This window comes from Thermobia domestica, chromosome 3, assembly GCF_964235325.1.
Source record: "Thermobia domestica chromosome 3, izTheDome1.hap1.1, whole genome shotgun sequence".
Taxonomy (NCBI): domain Eukaryota; kingdom Metazoa; phylum Arthropoda; class Insecta; order Zygentoma; family Lepismatidae; genus Thermobia; species Thermobia domestica.
The window spans coordinates 174,809,873-174,836,157 of NC_137456.1; the positions used below are offsets into that span (position 1 = coordinate 174,809,873).

At 34.8% G+C, this 26,285-nt stretch overlaps 3 protein-coding genes across 4 annotated transcripts in view; 2 read left to right on the plus strand and 1 right to left on the minus strand.

Annotated features, from left to right (window-relative positions):
- LOC145680871 (cell division cycle protein 20 homolog) overlaps positions 1-26,285 on the plus strand; it is a 101,357-nt gene that overhangs the window by 52,958 nt on the left and 22,114 nt on the right. The window contains exon 2 of one of the 2 annotated variants that reach the window (XM_081752010.1): positions 5,005-5,431. The exons of the other annotated variant lie outside the window; for it this stretch is intronic. The gene's annotated coding sequence lies outside the window, so the exon portion shown is untranslated. Of the gene's footprint in view, positions 1-5,004; positions 5,432-26,285 lie in introns of those variants that run through there. 2 annotated transcript variants of the gene reach the window in all.
- Positions 1,228-9,839, plus strand: LOC145682027 (zinc finger MYM-type protein 1-like). Its single transcript, XM_081753629.1, has 2 exons — positions 1,228-2,205; positions 9,780-9,839. The coding sequence occupies exons 1-2, from the start codon at positions 1,228-1,230 to the stop codon at positions 9,837-9,839; spliced, it is 1,038 nt and encodes a 345-aa protein (XP_081609755.1).
- Positions 16,323-24,330, minus strand: LOC145680869 (uncharacterized). Its single transcript, XM_081752008.1, has 2 exons — positions 20,861-24,330; positions 16,323-17,973 (listed from the first exon to the last, which is right to left on the minus strand). The coding sequence occupies exons 1-2, from the start codon at positions 22,671-22,673 to the stop codon at positions 17,807-17,809; spliced, it is 1,980 nt and encodes a 659-aa protein (XP_081608134.1). The 5' UTR covers positions 22,674-24,330; the 3' UTR covers positions 16,323-17,806.

A 26,285-nucleotide genomic window follows, 5' to 3' on the forward strand; every position in this document is an offset into this window, starting at 1 on the left:
TTTTATTCAGTAATTTATTGGCAGTGGATTTCTATTGTGATACTTCTGAACTGCTTTAGCCATGGAAGAAGATATGAATAAATTTTTCATTTTAAACATTTTTCAAATTGGTTGTTTTATCCAAATGTTTCAAGTTTTTTTTTGGTTAAAATGTTCGTTTTATTGGTTTACACGAGTATTTGAGTAAAATCACATAACTTAAAGCTTATAAATTTATTGTAAGTTGTTTTTAAAATCAAAACATTTTTCACGTCCCAAAATTTCAAAATCTGGAGCAGTTCAAAAATTATCACAATAAAAATTTTCGAAAAATGTCAAAATTATTGCATGATGACAATCAATCTTCTCTCCTATTCTAGTTAAAAAATGGAAGATAAAAGCCAAAAAGGAAATTCAGAAAACTTAGGAGCAAAGAAAAGAAAATCAGGCCATGGATATCGTTTAATGAAAAAAACTAAAAATCGTGACGAATGTGCCGTTTCATTCACTTAAATTACTGCATTTTTGGCAAAATCTGAAAATACGTTGGAGAAGGAGCCTCAATCTCATACATTCGAGGAACGTGAGTTTCAACCTGATGCTGATTTAGAAAACGGTGACGATGGGGAAAAAGGAAGATTCTGTTTCTAAATCCTGCTTGCATGTGGAGGAGGTTCCTTAACTATCGGACTATGGTTCTAAAAAATGTTGACCGAAATTGAGGATGAAAATTCTTTAGATAATGTTTTGGACGTGGTACAGTCTGTGTCTGAGGAATCTCGATCTGATAAAATGTGTGCAGAAAGTAATAATCAAGTTTCTTTAGGGAGGCCTAATATTGGTGACTTTGACTTCTTCAGACCTCCAATTAAAAGTGACTTAAGCTTCTTTTTTCTCATCACTCAGTACTCCCATCAGATGACGAGTTACTTCAAAAAGACTTTCCATTTCCAATAAACATTTTTTTTTTTATTGAAGGAGAAAATATCAGTCGCCAATGGTTGTCATACAACCGTGGAAATCAATGTTTGTCTAGCTTTCAGTAACGGAAAATCAGTATTTTGTACAGGTGTTAATGAATGGAGACGTTTAACACAAAGAGTTATTGAACACGAGAATTCAAAATCTCATAGTGACTGTGCAAACTCATTTTTAAGATTCAAAAGGAAAAAGACAGTCGAATGCTTGTTGTTTGAAACACAATTGAGTAAAAGACAATCAGAAGTACTAGAGAGGAGAACAGTTGTCATGGCTATAATTGAAGTCATAAAACTGATTGGGAAACAAGGATTGGCATTAAGGAACAAAACTGAAGCTGCTTACAATTTGAATGATCCTACACTAAATCATGGAAATTTCCTAGCAATACTATTATTATTAGCCCAGCACAATGATAATCTTTATTCTCACATAAAGAAAGTCTCTGAAAAAAGCGAAGAACTACTGTTGAAGAGGCAGGAAAGTGGTAACAGGAAATTCGGAAAAGGAAGCACTGCTACTTTCTTAAGTAAAACAACTGTGATGAACATTGTTAACTTAATTGCACTTGAAATCAAAACAGCAATTGCTAAAGAAGTTAACCAAGCTGGAGTTTTTTCTGTCATGATGGACACGACCCTAGATGTCTCCTCATATGACCAGTGCTCCATAGTGCTTCGGTATGTGTACAATGGATTTGTTCAGGATAGAGTTATTGCCCTCAAACATGTGATTTCAACAACAGGAGAGAACCTCTTTCAAACCCTCGAACAGTCTTTGGTTGAAGTAAAAATACCTATCGAAAAATGTGTGGCAGACGCTTTTGATGGAGCGTCGAATATGAGCGGACTATATAAAGGTGTGACAGCAAAGCTGAAAGAGATCAATCCGAAACACATTCGCATATGGTGCTATTCACATGTGTTGAACTTGGTGATAACTGACACCGTCCAGAGTTTGGGTGTTTGTATATCTTTCTTTCGGGTTCTCCAGGAAATTCAGATGTTTATGAAAGAATCCCAGAAACGACTTGAGGTGTACTTGGAACAAAACCCAAGCGTCCGTCTTGAGGCTATTGGGATTCCTCGATGGAGAAGTAAAAGCAACGCTGTTGTAAAAATATTTGGACACTTTCATTACTGGGCATCCGACTCAAAAGATGCCAGACCAAGAAAATCAAAACCAGTATATGTTGAGCTTGTAGCAGCTTTAAGTGTGATTGGCAACTCGCAAGAATTCAATTCCAAAGTCAGACATGATGCAATGTCTCTCATTCAAAAGTTGTGCTCCTTTGAGACTATCATTGTGGCTATGATGTTTTTATTGATTTTTCAGCATACCACACCTTTATCAGACTACTTGCAAACAAAAAACTTAGACTATGTCCAAAACATGGCGCCTGATATCCTCAACTCAAAATAAGTTGAAAGAAGCTAGGGACCAGTTTGACAAAGTCTACAAAGCAGCAGAACACTTTGCAACAGAAATGTCAAATAGTATAGAAGGACTCATTACAAATATTCCTAGTCTAGAACAAGTTATGGAAACAGAATTGCCTAAGGTAAGATGTAGAAAATGACAGGGGAATCAGCTTCTGATGAAGTAATTGAAGACAGTAAGTACAGATTTGAAGTAACCCTTTTCAACTGTGTTCTAGACCAAATTTCTAACAGCATGCAGGAACGATTTGCTGAAAATCAAAGCTTATACTTAGATTTAGTGTTTGGATCCTAAGAAGTTCAAGAGTTTAAGTCTGGCTTCGTTGTCACTGAAAAGAATCATTGAATTAATTCCTGATTGTGAAGAGGGAAAACTTAAAGAAGAGCTTCTTTCGTTTTCATCAATGTAAGAAGAGTTTTCAAAATCACCTTATGAGAACCAAGAAAAGAATGAAGAAGTTGTTGAGGTTAGTACGATTGAAGATTTGATTGAAGAGGACAAGTTTTCTGAAGATTTCATGGAGGATGAGGAGGAATATTTGGGGCCAACTGACGATATTGTGGATTTAAGGTCTATAAAATGTGATGGAGTGAAGTGCAATTTTTGCTTTAAGTTCGCCTTCGATGTGATTCTGCAGTACAATATGTACTCAAGACTCTACGCAGAATTATTCAAAGTTTATAAGTATCTCCTTACATTACCGGCAACACAAATGTCCTGTGAGCGAGCATTTTCAAAGTTCAGATACATAAAAACAGACTTCGTTCAAGACTTAGAGATGAACATGTGGAATAATTGTTCTTGATGAACTCAGAAAGAAACATTCTGACCAAAATATACAACAATTTATTATTGACAAAATATGTGAGAAAAGCAAGGAGATGCGAAGGCCCTTCAAGCATAAAGCAGTGAATTTACTTTCATTTTCCAAAGTTAATGTTATAATGAACATGGCTTTAAGAGGACAGAAGTATGAAAAATAGCATAAGCCCCAAACTTAACTCAAACCTTCAGTTATAATTAGGCTGTTAACAAATGTAGCCGAAGAATTTAAACAACTGGTGCGATTTTTGTAGTCTCAGTTAAAGTGTGCAGATTTGTATGGGCCTAAAGTCACTCAAAGTCACTTTGTTTGTTCACAAAAATATTGAATTTGTATAATTCTATCGTGATTAACTGCAATAGCTACTTAATCTTTTGTTGTTTTTTGTGTACTAATTTTCCGGGGGAAGCCTCCCAGGGGGGTATCCATACAAGCGAAAGCCTCGGATGGACGGCGGCCTCCCAGAGTATGTGACCGCGCCCTTTTTACATAGCCAGTCCACCCCTGCATGAAGGTATACGTTTTGTTTAATTTTGATACTGGATTTTGTTTTCTGTCAAACTTTTGGAGAGCCAGCTATCTTTCAAGAAATTTTGTTTATCGTTCTGAATTTAGCGTAAATGTACTTTTTCTCGCTACATGCGAAATTTGTATTTCTTGGCAGTGTTCCTGACTCAGGTGATATCAACAAAGAATAACGTATCTCTTCAATCATAAATAGGAGGATGTGTTGTAATTGGCGCAATATGTATATTTAGGACCTGTTAAACACAACAAATCGGAATTCGGAATAAGGGACGACAAACAGCTCTGTTTACTGTATGTTACCTTTTAACATTTTTTGTATATGCCTTGTGGGGCTTCATTTGGGTCTAGAATGAACTGAAAAATTATGACTAGTATCGGGGAAAAGACAGGTAATTAATTAACTCTGATCAAATGAGTTGAAACCAGTGGCGGATCTAGCCCGGGGCCCCCCAGTTTTTGAATGGCAAAAATAGTTGAAGCTATTATTTATATATTTTTGAAAGTTTATAGTAAACTCATAATATACCTATCATAGTCTGGGTTCTGGCAGGCCCCCCAGTTTTCACCTTCTAGATCCGCCACTGGTTGGAACCTTGTCTGAGATTGGTGTCCCGGTTTTTCGTTTACAAAATCTGGCAGCCCTAAATTGGTGACACTAACAATTTTCAATGACGGAAATAGTTATTTTATTATAAGAGCTTGATCTTTATATTACCTTCCTACGATAGTCTGTTTAGAATAGGTGAATGTATTGATCATTTTGAAAAGAGTCTAACTTTGGCTTTTCTAAATAGATGAACCATTTTCAAAATAGTATATTCAGTTAGTTTTGTTCTGAATGTACTATACCGTTAATATTATTCGTAATAATTATGCAATAAATGACGGGTATATTGGGTGTCTTAGAAACTGCTTTTAGCAATATTGTAGTATTTTGATGTTCTGAGATGATTTAAAAGACTAATTTAATTTTGTTCTGTACTGAATTTTTGTTCTTGTTCTGAGGTATGCCTAACCTAATCTATGGGAAAGTTTCTGATAAGCTTTGGAATTCAAAATTGTTGCATTTAGGGCTCTGAGTGATAATCTTACTTTTGGAAGTTTATCAGCTAAAATATTTGATTAAGGATACTTGTTTTATTATGTGAAGGACCTTAAATTACTCTTAAATTATATATTGTTTATTAAGTATGTTTCGTAGTATTAGATTGTATAGCTACGAGATATTCATATACTATTTTCTTTTGTATTTTCAGCTCTTATGTTGACGTCTATATGTAACTACTGGTTTCGTCAGCTGGTACTGATGAGTGAACATTTGAAGTGTATAGCATGTCATGTTATATTGAAGATTTTTTTTCCCTCCAAGATAAAAGTTTCTAATCTTGAAAAAAGTTTTTCAGTATATAATGCCATAGCATATACTAAGTGATACAAGTCTTTACCTCTGATGTTCAGATTTGAAACGCCACATACTCAGATTTCCAGTAGATATTGCTGTATTCAATTGTTCAATTGATAGATCAATGCTACAGTTAACTTTTTTTAATTACCAGAGAAATGATGAAATATCACTTGAATGAACATTTTTACCTTGTGTACTTCATAAAGTGTATAATTTAATGTATGTACGTTTGCTGTATCTTCACTTTTTTGATAGATAAATGCTGAAAGAATTGCTAATTTAAGACTTTTGCATTGTTTTTAAACTTTGATATTATCACACATGAGAAAAAGAATGTTACTTTTATTATTCTTTCTCTTTTCTCGCCATGTAATTTTTTTTTCTTTTATACTTGTATGCCACTTACCCAGAACAGTCACTATAGCTGTATTATCCTATTAATGAACTTTTTATTTATTGAATTGTTACTCCTTTGGGACAAGTCTTGACATTTGGCCAAGTTTAGTCATGATATGGCCAATTTTTGTATATAGACATTCTATACTTGTAATATAACAATACTTTATTTTCAAAATTATCATAATTTTTATTTCAGTTGTGCGTATTTTAAGACTCGTAGTCTATAACTATTAATAGTAATGAAATATAATTATATGGAAGAATATATCGACGTATTTATTTAAATAAAATGATTTGAAATTTCCATTACTTTAATTTGTACGTATATGATCGCCACTGACTATTTATCTATTCAGCTTTCGCCAACTTTGGCTGAGTAAACTGTATAGAATAATGGTGGTTAATGCTAATGCAAACTGTGAAGAGCAAGATATCTTTTCAGAGAAAGTTTTTCTGTAGTAGAGAATAATTTCTATTTACTTTTATTTATTTATTTTTAGTATTGTTAAAATCTAGTATGTGTTGGAACACAATTGATTAATTTCTAAGTTCTCTACTAAATTAATGTTTAAGTGTATATAATAAACAAATTATAGAATGAGCTAAGTCCGAAGTAAAAATAACTCTGTACATTATTTTCTTTATTTAGGAGAATGCAGGATACGTTGATTACGTAATTAGGATACTTTCTTGGGTTGAAAGTATTACAGTGTGTTCAACAAAAGCTCGGTTTCTAAATTTTAGCAGTTATAGAATTTACTTTATATTCTACGATTGAAATGACAGTTTCAAGATTTAATTTCTATAAGAGAAAGCTTACATTTTCAAAAACTGTACAATTGCCGATTGTCAAGACATTAGATTAGAACAAACTAAGTGCAATTCAAGATTTCCAAGCAGCTGAATTTTCAGACTACCTGGTTCAAAACTTTAAAATAATGAAGCATAAATTACAAGTCAATTTCGAACATTTTTAAAAGATATTTAATATCGAAAATACATTATTCTAATAGATTATTAAGCGAAGACACCTGGTATGAGGTATACATTTTATGTAATGAGACCGATAGGACTTGACATTGCTTTCTATGTAAGTTTGCACATTAATTTCATTGTCTTTTCCGAGAACTGCAGATATCAAAAGCATTTAAACATACGGTAGTTAATAACAGGTCTCAATCAATCAAGTATAAAAATGGAAATACTAAAGAGCCTATCCGGTTAGCTATAAGGAGCAGACTGTGTCACGTAATCAGGTCAAAATTCACGTTACGTGCTAAATCGAGTCTGGAGATTGCAAACCCAGATGTGAGATATTTGAAACACGCAACCTCTGCGTCCGGCGCTCTGAGTAATTCGCAGAAGATGCATATACTTTATCATTATCATTTTACTCAAACAACTTGATCTTTGACAATGTTCTATTCATACTTACCTTACGTGTTATACATCATTTTTAAGCTCATTATTATGTCTTTACAAAAAACTTTCAATTAGTTATCTAATTGTTATAGTTTTTGAGTTTTGTAGAAGACTTCATTTTTGAAATTTATTTTCCATTGACATTCTAATGTTAATATTTCGTGCTATTTGACTATATTCCATCAATTTAGGAGAATTTGCTTTTGGAATATAGAATCTACATCGTCTCTTCTAGATTTGAGCTGAATTTCAGCCATCTTTCTCTTTTGATTTATGAGATAAATGGAGGAATTATTTGTTTTCCATTGATTTTCCATTGACATTAACGTTTCGTGTTTTTTTGGTTGACTAAAACTTGATTAAAAGTATGAAAATCTATGGAAAGTAATCAGTCATCAAGAAGTATCTGAAAATAAGAAACAAAATAAATCGAAATTATCTTGCAATAAATACAGAATAAATTATTCAGATCAAGTAGCAATCTTGAAAATTTTTCGCTCATATAGTAAATACACATGTAGTAGACTTGGTGATACTATGATTACACACAAAACTTGAAACTACCTATAAATTGATACATGGTTTCTGAAACTAGAATCACAATCTTTGGGTTAAAAAGCAAATGGTGCTCTTCAGGTTCAGACATGGTTCTTCCAATTATGGTGAAATATCTTTCTAAATTTATAATACATCTAATTTCCTTCTCATCGAGTAGGATAAGTAAGTACACGTTAAAGTTCTCTCCTTTATCAAAATAAATAAATAAAATTGAAATATTTTTTTTTAAATGTGAAATGAAGCAAGTAAATTTTTTTAACTGCTTTTATACTCTTCATTATCGTAAATTATAATACTTTCCTTTATCCTAACGGATATAACTGCTCGATGTAAAATTCAAGGATAAAATGAAATTATTTTAAAAATCACTCACATGAAGTTGAGATAAGACATACATGTTCAAATGGATAGTATATGTATCTGAAAACAGGGTGGCGACAAACCTGGAAACCCGAAAAATGTCAGGGAATTTGAGAAAACAAGTAAAAATCAGGAAATTCTCCCAAGAGTCAGGAAATTTCGATTTGTGAAGAATTATATCTTAAAAAAAAATATTTAAAAATTAAAATTTTAAGGGTATTTCAGATGTGATTGAGTACTTGTTTCTCACTTGGCAACTTCAAACTTCAAACTTCAAACTTATCAGGTTGTTGATAAGTTGTTGATGTTGATGTGTAACAAACTTACAAAGGGCTACTGATAAATTCATATCCCAACTCAGAAGGAGTGCAGGTAAAATGATGAAATTGTACAGTTTTAAATGACATATATCTATTTGTACGAATACAAATTCTAATGTTAATAACGAATTATTATTATTTTATTTATTTTATTTTATTTTTTTTCAAGCCCCTGAAGTGATTATATCCGTACCCAACTAGCGAATTTCACGAACATCAAGATAAGAACTGTCATTTTTGTTCCGCCAAGGAAAGTCGCCGAAGCAAATTCATGAGAAAGTCAGAGAAACACTGCGGATTCCTCTTCGTGCAATCGTGAAGAAGTGAATGGTACAGTTTAAACGTGGTGGTTTCTCAGCAGGGGATGCTTCACATGCAGGAAATACTTCACATGCAGGAAAACAGTGACTGGCCCCGGAATCATGCATGAAGATCTTGACATTGTACTTGAAAGTCGTAGAATTCCAACGAAACGTTTGGCAGAGATTGTGGGCATTTCTCGGGAACGCGTCCGTACCATAAATCATGACGAATTGGGCATCCGCGAGCTCTTGGTCTATATGGGTTCCCAAAAATATGTCAACAGATCAAAAGCGTGAAAGAGTGAGGAAATTAAGGGAAATTATCTCTCGTTTTAACCACAATACCAACAAATTTCTGTCACTAATAGTTAACATGATTGTACCACTACGATTCTGAAACGAAATAACAGTTAATGGAAAAAAATGAAATGAAATCTTCAAGTTTTACGTCCCACGCTTATACCGCCTAGGCTAAAGGAGACGGCGATGATGAGAAATGAATGAATTGGTGGAATGCATAAAGTGGGAGGAAGCATGAGAACCCGGAGAAAACGCGAGCTGGGATCGAATCAGGGACCCCACGCACCAGAGGTGAAAGTTCTGCCACAGCCACCGCGGCCTCCGAACAGTTAATGGAGTAGCGGCACTCAGGTTCTTCTCGCCTCAAGAAGTTCAAGAGACAGAATTGATTGGAAAAGTGTGTGCAACATTCTTCTGGGATAAGGATGGAGACGTACTCTAGACTACTTGCTCAAGAGTCAGGCATTTAATGTAGAGTATTAACCTGCATTACTCACAAAACTGAAAGACAAATTGTAAAGCCGCGGAAAATTGAAAAAAGAAAGAATCTGTTCCTTCAGGAAGATGCGCATGTCTATCGAGTACTACAATCACAACTGACATTACATGATCTATTGTTTCAGTGTCTAGATCATTATCCGTATTCCCCAGATCAGTCTCTATTAGACTATTACTTATTCCCCAAACTCAAACAACGCTTGAAATGACATCATTTTAGATCTGATAATGAGGTGATTGGTGGTACAGAACAACAGTGCAAGGAATAGTCTTCACATATTTCTTTTTTAAACTGGTCTGCAAAAATTGGAGCATCGTGTAAGAAAGTGTATTGAACTTTAGGGTGAGAATGTAGAATTGTAAAATTTCATCATTTTACGTGCACTCCTGGATTAGGATATCAATTTTTCGGCAGCCCCTCGCATCTTGTGCAGCAATATGCATTATCTTTTGCTTTGCTTGTGCAGTGGAGTATCATATTGGTGAATCATCCACAAAATGCAGTTGGACCAATGATGCAATGGTAAATTCATTTTCGACGCGCAAGCGGAATCCTTTTTCTTTTTGATTCCCATTAGTTTCGATTTTATCTAAGTCTCCTTTCTGACATTATCTGAAGGTAGCTTATAACACAAAAGAAATAAGTTTAGAATACATTTACTCGTATTTGATCTTCTGTGTTTTCATTGTAATGTATTTTAATTTGCAAGGAGGCTTATTTCCGAAACGCTTTTCTGAGTTTACGAAAATTGCTAGTGAATTTGCACATCTGTATATTCTGAGTCAATACTCAGTGCATACCAGGACCAATTTCATCGAATTCTTGATCCTTAAATATGGGATATGTCTTCAAATATCAAAGTATGCTTTCTACTTTATGCAATATTCTTTTAATCCAACGTATATTTATAATTATATGTATAGGTACACATTTAATCATTCTCCATGAGTAGTTATACATTTATAATGATTTCTTAATGGTGATGTGTCTCATAAGTTATATATATTGTTTAATTCATTTTGAAATTAAAAAAGATACAATAGTTTCCAAACAGTATTTATGGTAAGAGTAAATGAGTTGAAATAAAGTTTCATTCTTTGAGCCATATTTTTGTATGCTTTCTCAATGTAAATACGAAATCTTCAAAGTTTTATAAACCAAAATTCTTTCAAACAGGACCGGGAAAAATATTTTGTACCTGGAATACAGGTTTTGAGAAGAAGTTATTAAAAACTATTCTGGACTAGAGGGTGTTCGCCATGGGGACACCACTGACAAATAAAGGGTCCAATGGATTAATCGAGTTGCGGGATGAGACATAGTGCGCCTGGTAGAAGATATGAAAATATGTATAAGTGCAAAGTTATAGTAGCTGAGCGCCATAAGAAACAGAGGGGGAAGATTTTTTCAAAGTTGGTAGGAGAAGGGCTATGCTATGTTATAGAAGTACCTCAAATAAACTATTCAATCGTAAAAATAGTGAAAGATACACAATGCAAACGATGGTAGTTTTACATATTGGCAAATGAAGAATGAGCAGAGTGGATCACGAACCTCCGCCACCGTCTTGAAATCCGCCATTTTGAAAAGTGTGATATTTTTTGAATTGGAAAGATAGTCATGTGATATATCAATTAGGGCCAGCATGCTCTCAAAAAGTCAATTATCAACTTTAGTGAGCGTTATCAGTACTTATTTGGAAGATTTTGTATCATCTTTATAGTTAGTTATTTACGAAAATCTAGAAGACTGATACCCGTATCTTGAAAGTTCGGATTATCACGAAAACACGTGTAAGTTAAACGTATCCACAAACCAAGAAAAAACTAACAGTGAAATTTGATGTTGGATATTCTTTATTCCTTCCCTACTCACATTCATTTAGTGCTTACACCATTGACTTAGTAATTTCCGTTCCGTCCCGTTTATAGAACGTTAAACTAAATGTGAAGTACAAATGTTAGGCGACGAGCTTCTTTCACCTCTCAATAAGCGTAAGGCGCTTTCAGGAATTGTAAACTACCAATTTACAATGATTGACTTCTTTCATTTGTGTAAATTATGTTCAGGGACACAATTTTATTCTTCTGTTTTCTGCTCGATTTCTGGCGTGGAAATTTAATTATCCGATAGTATTCGTTACCAGAAAACAGAGTTTGGTAATCATTCAAATGTACGAACCTAATAGTTACTACAAAGTAATACACATTAATACAAGAAATTCCAAATGAATAAATTGCAAACATGAGTAAGCGTTTTATTATCATATATTAAGCGCACGATTGTATTTCATTTCTTTACACGTTTTCGTTCATCATTTTCGTTTTTTTATCTTACAAACTTAACAATTTCTCATCGCCTAGACTAAATACAAAAACTAGTTGTGCCGGGAAAGAAAAGTATTAGTAAATTCAAGTTGATTTCATGCAATAGATCAAGAAAGTGTATGTGCAAATAATAAATAAATTATACAATCGTCAACAACAGGCGTTCATTTATGACAGTATATTGTTGTACAGAATGGCGTTCGAGATGTGCATAGTAACAGCTTTCTGATAAATTTGTTGCTTTTTTGTAATCACTGCTAATTTAGCATGGTTGTTCAAATTGAAGAGCTAAAATCGAAAGTGAAAAGTGTTGTAGTGTTAGATGTTCGTTATAATCAGTATTTCTGTACAAACGAACATGTCGGTTCCAAGTATCCCAAGACCATATTCAATCCTTTCTGGTAGATGATTCTTTATCATGGATTTGGGAAGTACCAGATGACAAATTTTCTGCCCGCTGCAACCTTTGCTGAAGCATCTTTTCGCTGAGTGACATGGGTTGGCAAGCAGTAACAAGTCACATGAAAGGTAGAAAGCACTTGCAGTTGACGTATCCATCTCAATATCGGGAACAGTTATGTACCTTTGTGAATTTAAAAAAAAAAAATCAGTATCTTATGTTACCTTCTGACTTAGTGTCATCTTACAGCACCTGTACAGAACTTCTGGTGGAAGATTTCTGGTGATGCATGCTCAAATGTAGATCCTGGGACGTAAGCGTTTGAGTTTGGAGACATTCACCATCATGCATAACGGAAGGCACGTGATTTGATTCAAGATAATTTTCGCCTTTTTCCACCAACTTTATTTTGTTCTCAAAGTATTTAAAAATTCTAAATAATTTCACAGGCATTGTTCGTATATACATAAAACTACACACCACCTCATTTACTTCACACTCACGTTTGTATAGAAAACAGAAATGGTAACGAAGAGGAAATGACGTAGTCACTATTTCAGTCCATAATGCATCACAGATTGCAAACGATCAAAAAGTGAATTAAGCCCATTTGACAGTGCACCAAAGATTTGTCTCCAGTGGTGATTTTAGAAAATTTCTCCTGGGAATTTCATTATTCAAATGGCGAAAAAAAAAAAAAAAAAAAAAAACTATAGAAATACTGGTAACCCACATTGAATATGGATAAAGATATGATTCCGGGCTATCATTTTGTAGCTCCGGTCGAGAGCTTTCTGCGTGTCACTTCCTAAAACCATCACTGGTTTTCGTTTAAATTACTGTGACCTTCATTTTTATTTATTTATTTGACTAAAAATCAGTATCTTAGATATTTTCAACTTCCAGGTATTGACCAGACACGGTTTTACCCTTAGTTACGCAGTCATTCCCCTCCTTCATTATGACTTATATAAGACATTTGTACATATTGTTGGCAGTGAGACTGGGTATGGAATGAGGTTAGAAGGTCTCGGACTAATAATGTTATGAAATAATGCGCATGACTATGTTTTAATATTGAGTTGCTACCCCAATAGCATGTTGGTTTGCAGCAAGTCTTTCACTATATTTGATTTTAACTTGCTAGACTTTCCGTGCTCTGTACACCTGCTGCAGGCCTTTTGAAAGAGTTACCCGCAAATGTCGTAATTTGATTTTCACTTGCTAGATTTTACTTGCCTCGGAGGCTTCCTGCAACTTTGTAGCAAGTGTGTCAGTTGTAGTTTCTGCCAACAGGTGGCACATGTAATAGTGAATAATCTGTGAAGAATGTGGAAGAGTTAAATAGTGAGTAATCTGTGGGGAATGTGGTATAGCAAATAGTCTGTGAAGAGTGTGACACTACTGTCAATAGTCTGTGATGGGCATGAGGATGGCCGGCTTTGGCATGGGTCAAAGAGTTCGTGGGAGCAAGAATGAAGTTGGAGTATGCAAGTGGGCTTGTTAGAAGTACTGTGAAGAATATTATTTAGTAGCATGGGGATAAAAATTAGTAAAGTACTTTTGAAGTTTGTGTGCATGTACCCGTGTCCGTAAATAAAGAGTACCTTAGTTTGGAAGTAGTTATTTTAATAGTAAAAGTAATAGCAGTATAGTTAGTATAAGTTTTACCAGTATAGCAGCACAGAAGTCTAATCTTAGAAATCTCCGCGCCAGACCGCCATTTGTAGCAGGTGCGAAGTGTGTGAAGCATTAAAACAAGTGGATAATTAAGATAATTACGTAAGTATCCAGTATGTAAAGATAATCTATATTTTAAACGTGTATTGTTTGACAAAGTTGTTGAGAAATATATACTGTGTGATTGTTCGTATGCAGTAAATGTTCGATTTGTAAAAGGCATGCAATGCGATGCAAGTATATACTGGCAGAAGACTTACTACACTGACTTGCTGAAGACCTGCTGTAGACTTGCAATGCAAGTATATACTTGCAGGAAACTTACTACAAGCTTGCTGTAGACTGCAGTGCAAGTGATATCCTTGCAGAGACTTGCGTCAAACCTGCACTAACTTGCTGCCGACTTGCTGTGCACTTGCAGTGCAAATGAAAACTTGCAGGAGGCTTGCAGTGCAAGTAAACCCCTTGCAGAAATTTACTTTGCAAACTTACCATACACTTGCACTCCAGGCGTGCTGCAAGTTCGAAGAGCGTCAACTAGAAAGTTTGCATTAAACTTCCATCAAACTTGCAGACTTGCATCGCAAGTCTGCTGCAAGTTTGCAAGACTTGAATTGAAAACCTGCTGCAAGTTTGTTGCAAGTCATTTTTGCTATCTGGGTAGGTTTTATGCTGTGCAAATAGTAGCTATGTTTATAATTGGAAACAGATTAAGATGGATTAGTACTCATGGAATAATTTGGATGTTCTCTGTTAAGTAATTTACTCTATTACTCAGTGATGTTTAAAGGATTATGGGTGGCTTAGTTACAGCTAATTATTTGTGATGACTCAATGTGGAATTAATGGAAGCTTTAGGGTAATTAATATTTAAAGTATATTAAGTATGTATGTTGATTGGATTCAGTTGCTAACTCTAACACGGAACCTAGTAACGTCCCTTGATGGAATTATAGATGCACTCAATTGTGGATTATAAATAAGAATAATTTCTGGCTGAGCTCCAGTTTAGACGTTCCCTTTTTAACTCATTTAAATTGCATTGAGTAATTTAACACATATTAGCTTATTTTCTTGTTTCGAAATGCTTATATTATTCGAGATGACTTCATTGCGGATGGCTTTGCACTTTCATGGAATTAGACAGGCAATATAACGATGAGCGTGTGTGAATTCCTCGAAGTGGGACGATGACTCGGATCTGAAGTTCAATAACATCCCAAAGTGTTCAATTGGATTACGATTGGGTGAGTTTTGAGTTATTGCAACGATTAAAATTCACCACTATGCTCTTCGAGCTACTGCAGCATAACGTTGACTTATGAGAAGAAGCATTGTCTTGTTGAAATACGCCACTGCCAGCTGGAAATATGGCCTACGTGAATGGGTATATATGATCATAAATAACATGCTGGTTGTTAGGAGCCGTCATGGTGCCCACTACACGCACTACTGAGTCCAAGAAGGACCATGTGAAGGGTCCCTAGATCATAATGTAATCCCACCAGTCAGTCCTACTAATCACGTCTTGATGATCTATTCTCTGGAAGACGACGGATTCTCATCCGGCTATTGATGTGATGAAGTCAGTATCGTGACTTATCGTACCGTGGAATGTTGTCCGTTTCAGGGTATGTCCAATAAAGATTGGCACGTGCTCATTCCAGTCGTCAATTATGAAGCAGTGCGGTTAACATGTACACCTGTGTGACGTCGGCAGCGGAGGCTCCTATGTAACAATATACGATGAACTGGGTGCTCACACACTCGTACTTTGGCCACTGTTAAAATCTGTTCATGTCTGCTGTTAATTGTGCCATAGTTTACGTTGTAGCAACCTCGACAGTCTGGCACATCCGATACTTTTAATGAAATGTGTCTGCCCGCTTCTTGTGGTTTGGTGCTGGTTTCGTCATTATTTCCCCAGCTTTGGAACATACCACGGCAACTCGCGAACACCCGACAAGTCGCGCTGTTCCCGAAATGTTCGTTCCCAGCCATCTGGCCATCACAATCTGGCCTCAGTCAAATTTTGATATATCGCCGACCTTCCCCATTCTATGTACAAACATCTGCTAACTGATTGAGTGAGATTCTTGTCACTATCTGGCGAATGGTTCTTCTGTTCCCCGTACCTTTACGTTAGCAAAACGACTTCGCTCGAAAAAGTAGCAAGTGATCATAATGTTTTGGTTAGTCAGAGTGAATTTCCACCATAAGATATAGATACTTTGGATGTAACTCATGAACTACCATTGGTAGCTTTCAATGATATTGACACTTGTTTATCGTCTTCTTCCTCCAATAAGCATGTTACAAGCCTAGTCACGAACTCTTAGAAGACTTTTCAGGTTTATTTTTGTTCCTTTTTAAAGAATCTCAATCCTTCATAAGTCACACGATCCTGTCTAAATGAAATATATTTTCTTACAATTTATACACAGCATTCTAAATCTATCAATATATATGTCAACATCAAGCAAGTGTATTGTTGGAAAATGAAGAAAATTCATTAAACATGAGAAAAAAGAAATGAAAGAAGATGTAACGTTGCATGCTCACACATACAACTGTGGTCCCGCGTTCAATTTGTCCACAGGTAAAAGTCAAACCTTGCCCAATTAACAGACACAATTCCTTCCTTTACCTGCACACAAATCAAACACAAGCACACTAGTCGAGTTAGATTCCCCGATTCTTGTTTTGGCAATAGCAGAGTAAAAGCACTGAAAAATAATATGTTTTTTTTTTCCTGGAAGCAATCAAGCCTGTTTTGACTAGGAGATATATGTAAACTCTCAAAATTCAACTTGAACAATTTATTATAAACAGAATATAGGTATAACAACAACAAGAAATTTTTAAACCCCGTAGCAAAACGATTAAATATTGAAATAACTCCAAAAACTTCCCAACAAATGACAATTTCAACAATTAACATTTAATTTATCCAAAGTTACGAAAATATCAAATTCTTTGAACAATAATTAGTCAAAAGCAACGTGAAAAGTTTCAAAAGATACAATTTTACCCGTATATACATTTACTCTTTCAATTCACTGAAGTTTACCACCCTTCCGGCACTCAGTGACAATCCGGATACACGTGAATAATTAATTTTGCTTTTCTTTCCCCAAAACTCACAATATTTATTGGTTAGGTTAGGAATTAACAGTAATACGTCTACTCGGGTATTACGCGTTTGTTCCCACATGAAAATTCCTACTTAAATATTCTCCCAATAATATTTTTAAAGTTGGCATAAATGTGCTTAATGGGATCCGAACCCAGCATGCGCGATCCGAACCAATATATATTATAATGGGATCCAAACCCAAGGATTGGGAGTCCCATGCACTGCTCTGACAAATAACGCGAGGACGAATAAATTTCGAATCTCCTTCTACAGCCAAAAGAGGTTAAATAATTCGTCCTCACCTTATTCCCCAGGACAGTACTAAGAGCACACCCAATACTCCACGTTAGTAGAAAAATAGCACTCTACTTACCAAAGAAAACACACACAAAATTCTTAAACATGCATTAATATTCATAATATTCTGTTCACACACTAATTGAAGTAATCTTTCATATAGTATCAAGCCAACTGTCACATAATTCCAAAACCATATGTTCAAAAGGGAATTTCAATGTTATATCATACCGAAAAATGAATTTAACTAATTTCAAAGAGTCTTAATCTAACCCTTACCCTTTCCAATCTTCAAGTGACCGAATTGCTGGGCAAACCCACCCAGCTGCTACAGCCACAAGTGCTGCCATCTCTTGAGATTCGAGGGAACTCCTCGTGACAAGCACTCATAAGTGAAGTGGAAGGGCATCTATTGAGTAGAAGCCGTATTACCTAACTCCTACCTTTACATCCAAATATACAATTATAATTCCACCACAAATTCTTTTTTTTTTCTTCGACGGAAACGCTATATACGTTACATATAGATCCGTCTGCCCAAAAATTTTTAATTACATCCATCAAAAGTATATGCGTTTAAGGAGAAGAATCTTGATCTTAATTCTAATTACAAATTCCATGCATTGCATGCTTATAGACAAAAATTTTACAACTTACAGTCTCCATCCATCTATACTTTGAGGACGTGCTTTATTACAATGGTAAGATAGATCCGCGTACAAATGAGTATCCATTTTCGGGTATATACTGGAAGATCGTCTTCCCTCATTCTTTCGGACATAACCACAAAAGACATTAGGACCAAAACCACGGACAGCTCCTGCAGGATACAAAAATTAAGCGACACAAACAATTCACACAAACATGTCACAAATATATACATATATATAGAAACATGATAAAATGATCTTCCCTACAAAAAAAAATTTTTTTTTCTTACACCTAAACCTTTTAGTCTCCAACCTGGTTCACGGGTTGCGCATTTCTCGGCAGAATATACCGTTTACAATGCTGAACATGTCTCTTTATTTTGACCTGGGGGTTGTCCACCTTCTCCAACCATAAGGTATTCATAGTTGGTTGACCAACTACATAATAAGGACCCTCCCAAAGTTCAGCAAGTTTTGGGTTGAAATGCTTTTCTAATGATGCCTTCATGAATCTTTTGGTTAAGACTTGGTCACCAACTTTAAAGTTAACTGGCAAATGCCTCTTAGAGTAGGTCTTTTCACATCTTTTCCAGGCGTTCTCCAAATTTCTTTTTATGATTTCATATTTCGTATTTTTATCGACTTCTTCGTCTAATATTCCCAAATCTACTAGCCACTTGACGTCAAGCGGGCTGTACATGGTTCTTCCATAGTAGATATCACATGGAGAGAGACCCGTAGTTTCATTAAGACTCACATTGATAGAGAAAGCAATTTTAGATAGTAATTGGGCCCAATTCCTTTGATTCTTATCAATGTACGCCTTCAGAATTCCCTTCAAACTACGTATCGTTCTCTCACAAATGTTCGGAGATGGATTATAAGGCGAAGTTTTTATGTCCTGTATCCCTAGGCTGTACAGGAAATGAGTAAAGTACTGTGATACGAAATATGTCGCGCAATCATGAACCACCTTAGAGACAAATCCAGTTCTTAAAAATATATCCATCAATTTCTTACAAATAGCTTGACTTGAGAGTTTCCTTAAAGGTTCTAAGAATACAAACTTACTACAGGCGTCCACTACAACTAATACATATTCATACCCCTGACTACTAGGCCATTTCCCGGCAATATCAATAAAAAACGTGTTGTTTGGAGCTTTTACATGTCTCGTATAATAATTTCCCTGAGGCAAGGTGTTCCTATCACGAATCCTTTGACATTTAGAACAAGATCTCACAAACTCACTGATATCTTTAAACATATTCGGCCATGTCATACGTCTAGCAATGGCGGCAGTTGTCTTTCTTACCCCTCTATGAGCACCACTTATCAACTGAGAATGGAAATAGTCTAGTATAGTTGGTACTAAACCTTGTGGAACTACTACTCTATAACCATCCCCAATCTGGCTCTTCGTTTTCTTTAACAAGATACCATCTCTCAAAACATACGAGTCTACACTTTCTTTCTTTTTTAATTTACCTATAATTTCTTGAAGATCTTTATCTGACTGTTGATATTCTTTCAAAGGTTCGTTTAACAACGGCAATTTCCAAAAATTTACAAAACTCAAGTTGACATTTTTACCATTATCTTTGATAACCTCAGCTGTATTAGGTTCATTAGTATAGAATTCTACATGATTTCCTATTCGCGAGAGGAAATCTGCAGCAATGTTAGAGCTCGTCCTGATATGGAGAATTTTAAACTTAAACTGAGAAATTTTCTCCATCAGAGTACCGTACTTCCTTTGCCGTTTATGATTATGTAACAACCAAGATAAAGCCTTCGAATCTGTGTAAACTACAAAGAAATTATGCAAATAATATTCGAAACGTTCTAACGCCAAAGATAACGCCTTCGCCTCCAACTCGTACACATTTTTGCTCCAATCTGATGGTGGTATGGCCTTTGAAAACATATGTACTGGCATTAATTCGCCATCTTTATTATATTGAGATAATATCGCACTGTAGTTTTTCAGAGAAGAATCACAATGAATAACAAAACTTGAATTCATATCCGGGACCTTAAGGATTACCTCGTCACAAAACGCATCTTTAAGTTTTTGAAAAGCATCATCGTGTTCTTTAGTCCATTTAAATGGAACTTTTGCGGAACGCATCTCCTGTAAAGGTGCAATGAGTTCAGCAAAGTTATGTACAAATTTTGAAAAGAATTGGAAAAATGCACACACCCTATTCAAGCCTTTCCTATTCTTGGGTTTCGGTAAATTTTTAATGGTTTCAAGTCGGTCCTCATCTATGGTCATCGTTCCACGTTCAAATTGAAACCCTAGATATTTTATTCTGGTTTGAAACAAAAGAGTTTTGGAAGGTGATACAGTTAACCCAGCTTCCCTGAACCTACTTAGAACTTCCTCAACCAGTTTTTTATGTGATTCTAAATCAGGTGTAAATATTAACACATCGTCATAAAATATTTCTAAGTTATCCCCAATTAAGCCATCTAATATTTTAGACATCAAATAACTCAAAACATGAGGTGAAGTTGATAACCCCATATGCAAACGCCGAAATTGATACATCTTATTCTTAGTTACAAAGGCAGTTACCTGTTTACTATCCTCAGTGAGCAAGCACTGGTAAAAACTTTTCTTGAGGTCAATCTTTGAAAATATATGGTTATTTGATATGCTAGAGATAACATTTCCAAGATTGGGTGACGGAAAGTTCCGTGTAATTATCTTTTTGTTCACAGAGCCGTAAGCCACGACTAATCTCTTACTTTGGTCCCTATTCTGGACCAAAAAGCATGGACTGGAAAATGGAGAAGCATTAATCTCTTCTACCACCCCCTCTTTTACTAAATCTTGAATAAAATTATCTAATTCTTTTTGTTTATAGTTTGGTACACTATACGGTTGTAACTTAACTGGAGTTTTATCAATTAATTCAATTTGATAATAGAAATCCTTCACACATCCTAAACGATCCGAAATGATATCTGAAAAGGAAGTTACTAAATTATTTACATAATTTTGTAATTCAGGATCTTGAACTAAAAGTTCCGAAGAAACTTTATAATTACCTTCAGAAGGTGCTGCATTCTGCCCAGAATCAGTAACCTGAAGCACCTCATGATCCACATAGGTTTCCAATTCGGCAGCCAACTGTTGTTCTCCAAGCGCCTGCTGTTCAGATCTCCAAGTCTGATTTTGTAAGGTTCTAGGGAATCGAGCAGCCTCCTCAGCCCCCTTCGAGCATGCGGGAGTGGGATGAACCACGCTATCCCTAGAAGATAAAAAGTTTGTCCGAGGAGTAGACTGTTGTAGGTTAGATGGGGGATTTATAGGAATTATTAACTTCCTAGCTTGGATTTTGTAAAGACTGTTTGACACATCTATCACTGCTTGATATTTTCGATGGAAACTATTTCCCAATAAGAGATCAAACTCTGAAGATGGAACTATATAAAAGTTTTCTGTAAACTGTTGAAAACCCATCCGAAAATATAAGCGAACTCGTGATTTTACTGTCACTTGTTGATCACCAAGTCCTACAACTTGCAAACTAACATCTACTTCTCTGATTTTACACTGTTTTTGCAGATTTCTAAAGAATACTTCACTCACAAAGCAGGACTCGCTCCCTGTATCGAGGATTGTGTTAACTAATTTCCCTTTTATATATGCAGGCACAACCAGAAGATCTCTATTATGTTTATTAGGTTGTGAAGAATTTATATTTTGGAAACCAGATTCATTCACCAATGACGTATGTTCAGAATTTCTACCCAAAGCACTGTTCCTTTTTCGAAAATGTTTGTTTGAACTCGAAGAACTAGTCACAATATTCTTCCTAATGGCACCTGTATTACCTTGATATTGTTCACTACCTGATGACGTATGAGTATTCTTACCAGAAACTATTACATTTTGATTTTGTTCAGGATTTCCGTCTAAACATCTACCTTCTACCAAATTTACCGGTTTATTATTTACACTAGGTTGACTAATTACATTACAAGTAGCCGTTTTATTTGTTATTCCCTTATGGGGATTTTTATTTACACTACCCATTACTGGTCCGACAGCATTTCTCAATTTGTAATAATCGCTACTATATCTATACATATTATCAAAATGTAAAGCTGCGTCCTCAAGCTGTTCAAAAGTCATCGGTACTCCCCTACAGTTGAAAAATTTATGAACCATTGGACTAACCATATTACAAATTAAGTTACAAATCACTGGTTCTTCGAAGTTCATATCTAAAACATGTATTAATGCAAATTTTTCCTCCACAAATTCATACAAGGTTTGATTTTCCCTCATAACACGGTAAAACTCTAAACGCATAAACTGTGTTCTAGCCAAAGGTGAGATGAATTTAATGACAAGTTGTCTACAAATGTCTCCCCAAACCGATCCTGTACCAATCATCGACTGCAAAAGATAATTAAATTCCCCTTTAGTCCGCGCTAAACTAGCTATTAAAATAACATCACACGGTAAATCTTTACTACGCACTATTTTGTCTAGTTTCAAAATGAATTGGAATGACAATTCTGTATTTGTACCGTCTACTAAAGGCAATTGATTAGTCTCGGCTAACAACAATTTATACACCCCTTCGGTTGCTAATTTATTAAAATCAAACTTCAAATGCTCAGAACGCATATTATGTCTGTGTACATTTCGTCTATCTAAGCCTGGAACAGAGGAAGAACGTATCCGTGGCCTCCCACGATTTGGTTCAACAAAGTTACTATCAAAATTTGTCGCAGCATTATGAAAGCAAGGATTTTCAAAAGCTACATAACCTACAAATCCTTCTTCACTACTCGAACTACTACGATCAAAATTATCTATATTTTCATAATTCTGCCTATTATCCATCATTCCTGTAGCCAGAATGCAAAATTATCCGTAAATTCTTCTCCTTTTACAAACAATAAGCAAATGCGCAACAACTCGTGCCAACTTGTGCTAGGTGCACCCTCAAAAATTTCTTCACACAAATTTATTTTCTTATCATATATCTCCTGAATATTACTCTGCGCTTTATTTCCAACATTAAATTCTAATCTAAGCAAGTATATAGCCAAAACAAGTGGCACTTGAAGATTGGAAAGTTGTAACGTTGCATGCTCACACATACAACTGTGGTCCCGCGTTCAATTTGTCCACAGGTAAAAGTCAAACCTTGCCCAATTAACAGACACAATTCCTTCCTTTACCTGCACACAAATCAAACACAAGCACACTAGTCGAGTTAGATTCCCCGATTCTTGTTTTGGCAATAGCAGAGTAAAAGCACTGAAAAATAATATGTTTTTTTTTTCCTGGAAGCAATCAAGCCTGTTTTGACTAGGAGATATATGTAAACTCTCAAAATTCAACTTGAACAATTTATTATAAACAGAATATAGGTATAACAACAACAAGAAATTTTTAAACCCCGTAGCAAAACGATTAAATATTGAAATAACTCCAAAAACTTCCCAACAAATGACAATTTCAACAATTAACATTTAATTTATCCAAAGTTACGAAAATATCAAATTCTTTGAACAATAATTAGTCAAAAGCAACGTGAAAAGTTTCAAAAGATACAATTTTACCCGTATATACATTTACTCTTTCAATTCACTGAAGTTTACCACCCTTCCGGCACTCAGTGACAATCCGGATACACGTGAATAATTAATTTTGCTTTTCTTTCCCCAAAACTCACAATATTTATTGGTTAGGTTAGGAATTAACAGTAATACGTCTACTCGGGTATTACGCGTTTGTTCCCACATGAAAATTCCTACTTAAATATTCTCCCAATAATATTTTTAAAGTTGGCATAAATGTGCTTAATGGGATCCGAACCCAGCATGCGCGATCCGAACCAATATATATTATAATGGGATCCAAACCCAAGGATTGGGAGTCCCATGCACTGCTCTGACAAATAACGCGAGGACGAATAAATTTCGAATCTCCTTCTACAGCCAAAAGAGGTTAAATAATTCGTCCTCACCTTATTCCCCAGGACAGTACTAAGAGCACACCCAATACTCCACGTTAGTAGAAAAATAGCACTCTACTTACCAAAGAAAACACACACAAAATTCTTAAACATGCATTAATATTCATAATATTCTGTTCACACACTAATTGAAGCAATCTTTCATATAGTATCAAGCCAACTGTCACATAATTCCAAAACCATATGTTCAAAAGGGAATTTCAATGTTATATCATACCGAAAAATGAATTTAACTAATTTCAAAGAGTCTTAATCTAACCCTTACCCTTTCCAATCTTCAAGTGACCGAATTGCTGGGCAAACCCACCCAGCTGCTACAGCCACAAGTGCTGCCATCTCTTGAGATTCGAGGGAACTCCTCGTGACAAGCACTCATAAGTGAAGTGGAAGGGCATCTATTGAGTAGAAGCCGTATTACCTAACTCCTACCTTTACATCCAAATATACAATTATAATTCCACCACAAATTCTTTTTTTTTTTTTCTTCGACGGAAACGCTATATACGTTACAAAGAGGAGAAAGGATGTAAAACGGGAAAATAGTGGCTGCGTGGCAGGTGATCCAATATAGTCGAGGGTCTACACTAACCGAGAAAAGAAAAAGCTTTATGAAGTGTAGCGTATTGTACAGGAAGTAACGTCTCGGGTCTGTGCGCACACTTTTCCTTTAATATAGATTCAAATCATGTCTATGAAAAACGATTCGAGCAACAACAGGAGTGAAGAAATCCCTATGATCGTGAAAAAAATCTAAGATAAAATTTCAACAAATTTAAACGTCTTAGGACTGAAAATTTGATTTTTGGATGTCTGCCCGTCAATTCATCCGTTTAGTTTGTTCGTCCCCATAAAGCCACACTGTTGAACGTAATTGTGATTTTACCGAAAACTAATCCAACTAATTTGTTTATATTTCTTAAACTTATAGGTCATTAAAAATCTTACAATATAGAATAAGTCATTACACTGAACAAAATATAACCAATAGATAAGAGTTTACTTCCGGTAGTGAATTCTTTCCAGAATTATTCAAGATTTTCTCAAAATGATTTGTTTCATATTTCATAAATAAAAGTTTCAGACTACGTAAGTAAGCTACACTACAATGTTAATCACTTATCTTAGAAGAAGACAGAAAAAATATTGAATAGTTGATTTGCATCTACGTGCTTTTTCAGCAGCGAGGCTATATTGGGCAATACCTACAGTTTAAATTTCTATGTAAACTATTGTAGTGCATTCAACATTCTTCCACCAGAAATCGAATCCAGAATATCTTGTATCAAAAATACGTTCTGGTCACTACGGGAGAAAGTGAGCTTCAACTCGTAACAGTTTACCTGTGGAAGTAATTTTAGTTTTAAAAGTCCTGTAACTGTAAAAGTATAGTATTGAGCAAATATATATAATTAAGAAAATTAATAGTATGAAGCTTCTTGGCTTTGAATACAAGTTAATCTAATACATGTTTACATTCTATATTAAACGTCGAATATCATTAAATCTGATATTCTTAATGCTACAAGCAAGAAACAAAAGTTTTCATTGATGTAATACAAATGATTTTCTAAAACTCGTGATATATAGTTCATTTGTTTTCATACACTGAAACTAAATTTAAGATATTAGTTATTACAATTATTTAGAAGGTAATGTTGACCTCCATTTATAACGTATTTTATGACTTTCTGAATTTTGGAGTAGAAATAGGAGCGACTGCAGTATAGATTATATATGGTAAAATATATATATACTTACAATAGTTTTAGTAGTTATTTATATTATGTTGTTCTATATTCTGCAGCATAAAAATTATATATATATATATATATATATATATATATATATATATAGATATATATATATATAGATAGATAGATAGATAGATAGATAATGTGTGTATATATATATTCGTACGTATAGTCATGGATAGTGTGTTTATCAAATTAATATTTCTTCATATTGAGAATATGTATTTGAGCTTACTTGTTAGATAAACAATAAATAATTACCGAAAATCAATTCGTGCGTTTGATTTTCATTTCCATATAAATAAACTGTATCCAAAAATTGTACAATCTTGTTAAAAAGACTTGCCCACCCACCTGCTTCAAAAGGTTACATTCTGGTAACCGCAAGTAAGAATTTATATTTTGGTTCTAAATAAAACTTTCAGCTGACCGAAGATAATCCACATTTGTTTGACAGTGCTACTGTAGGTAAGAATGCTGGACTTTTCAAGGGCGATGGGAGGCCAGAGTATTTTGAACAAGACTGTAGAGCTCCCGAATAAAAATATTCTTAGTCATATATATTTCTATAAAGTCCATTAAATTTAAATGACGAAATAATATGGGTTCATGGATAGTACTTTCTATAATAGATTTTTATTTTAGCAAACTCCTGCATTTCATTGAATAACATGACTCACGATAGGCTGTTATTTAATTTTTCCGTTATCGACCAAAATATCA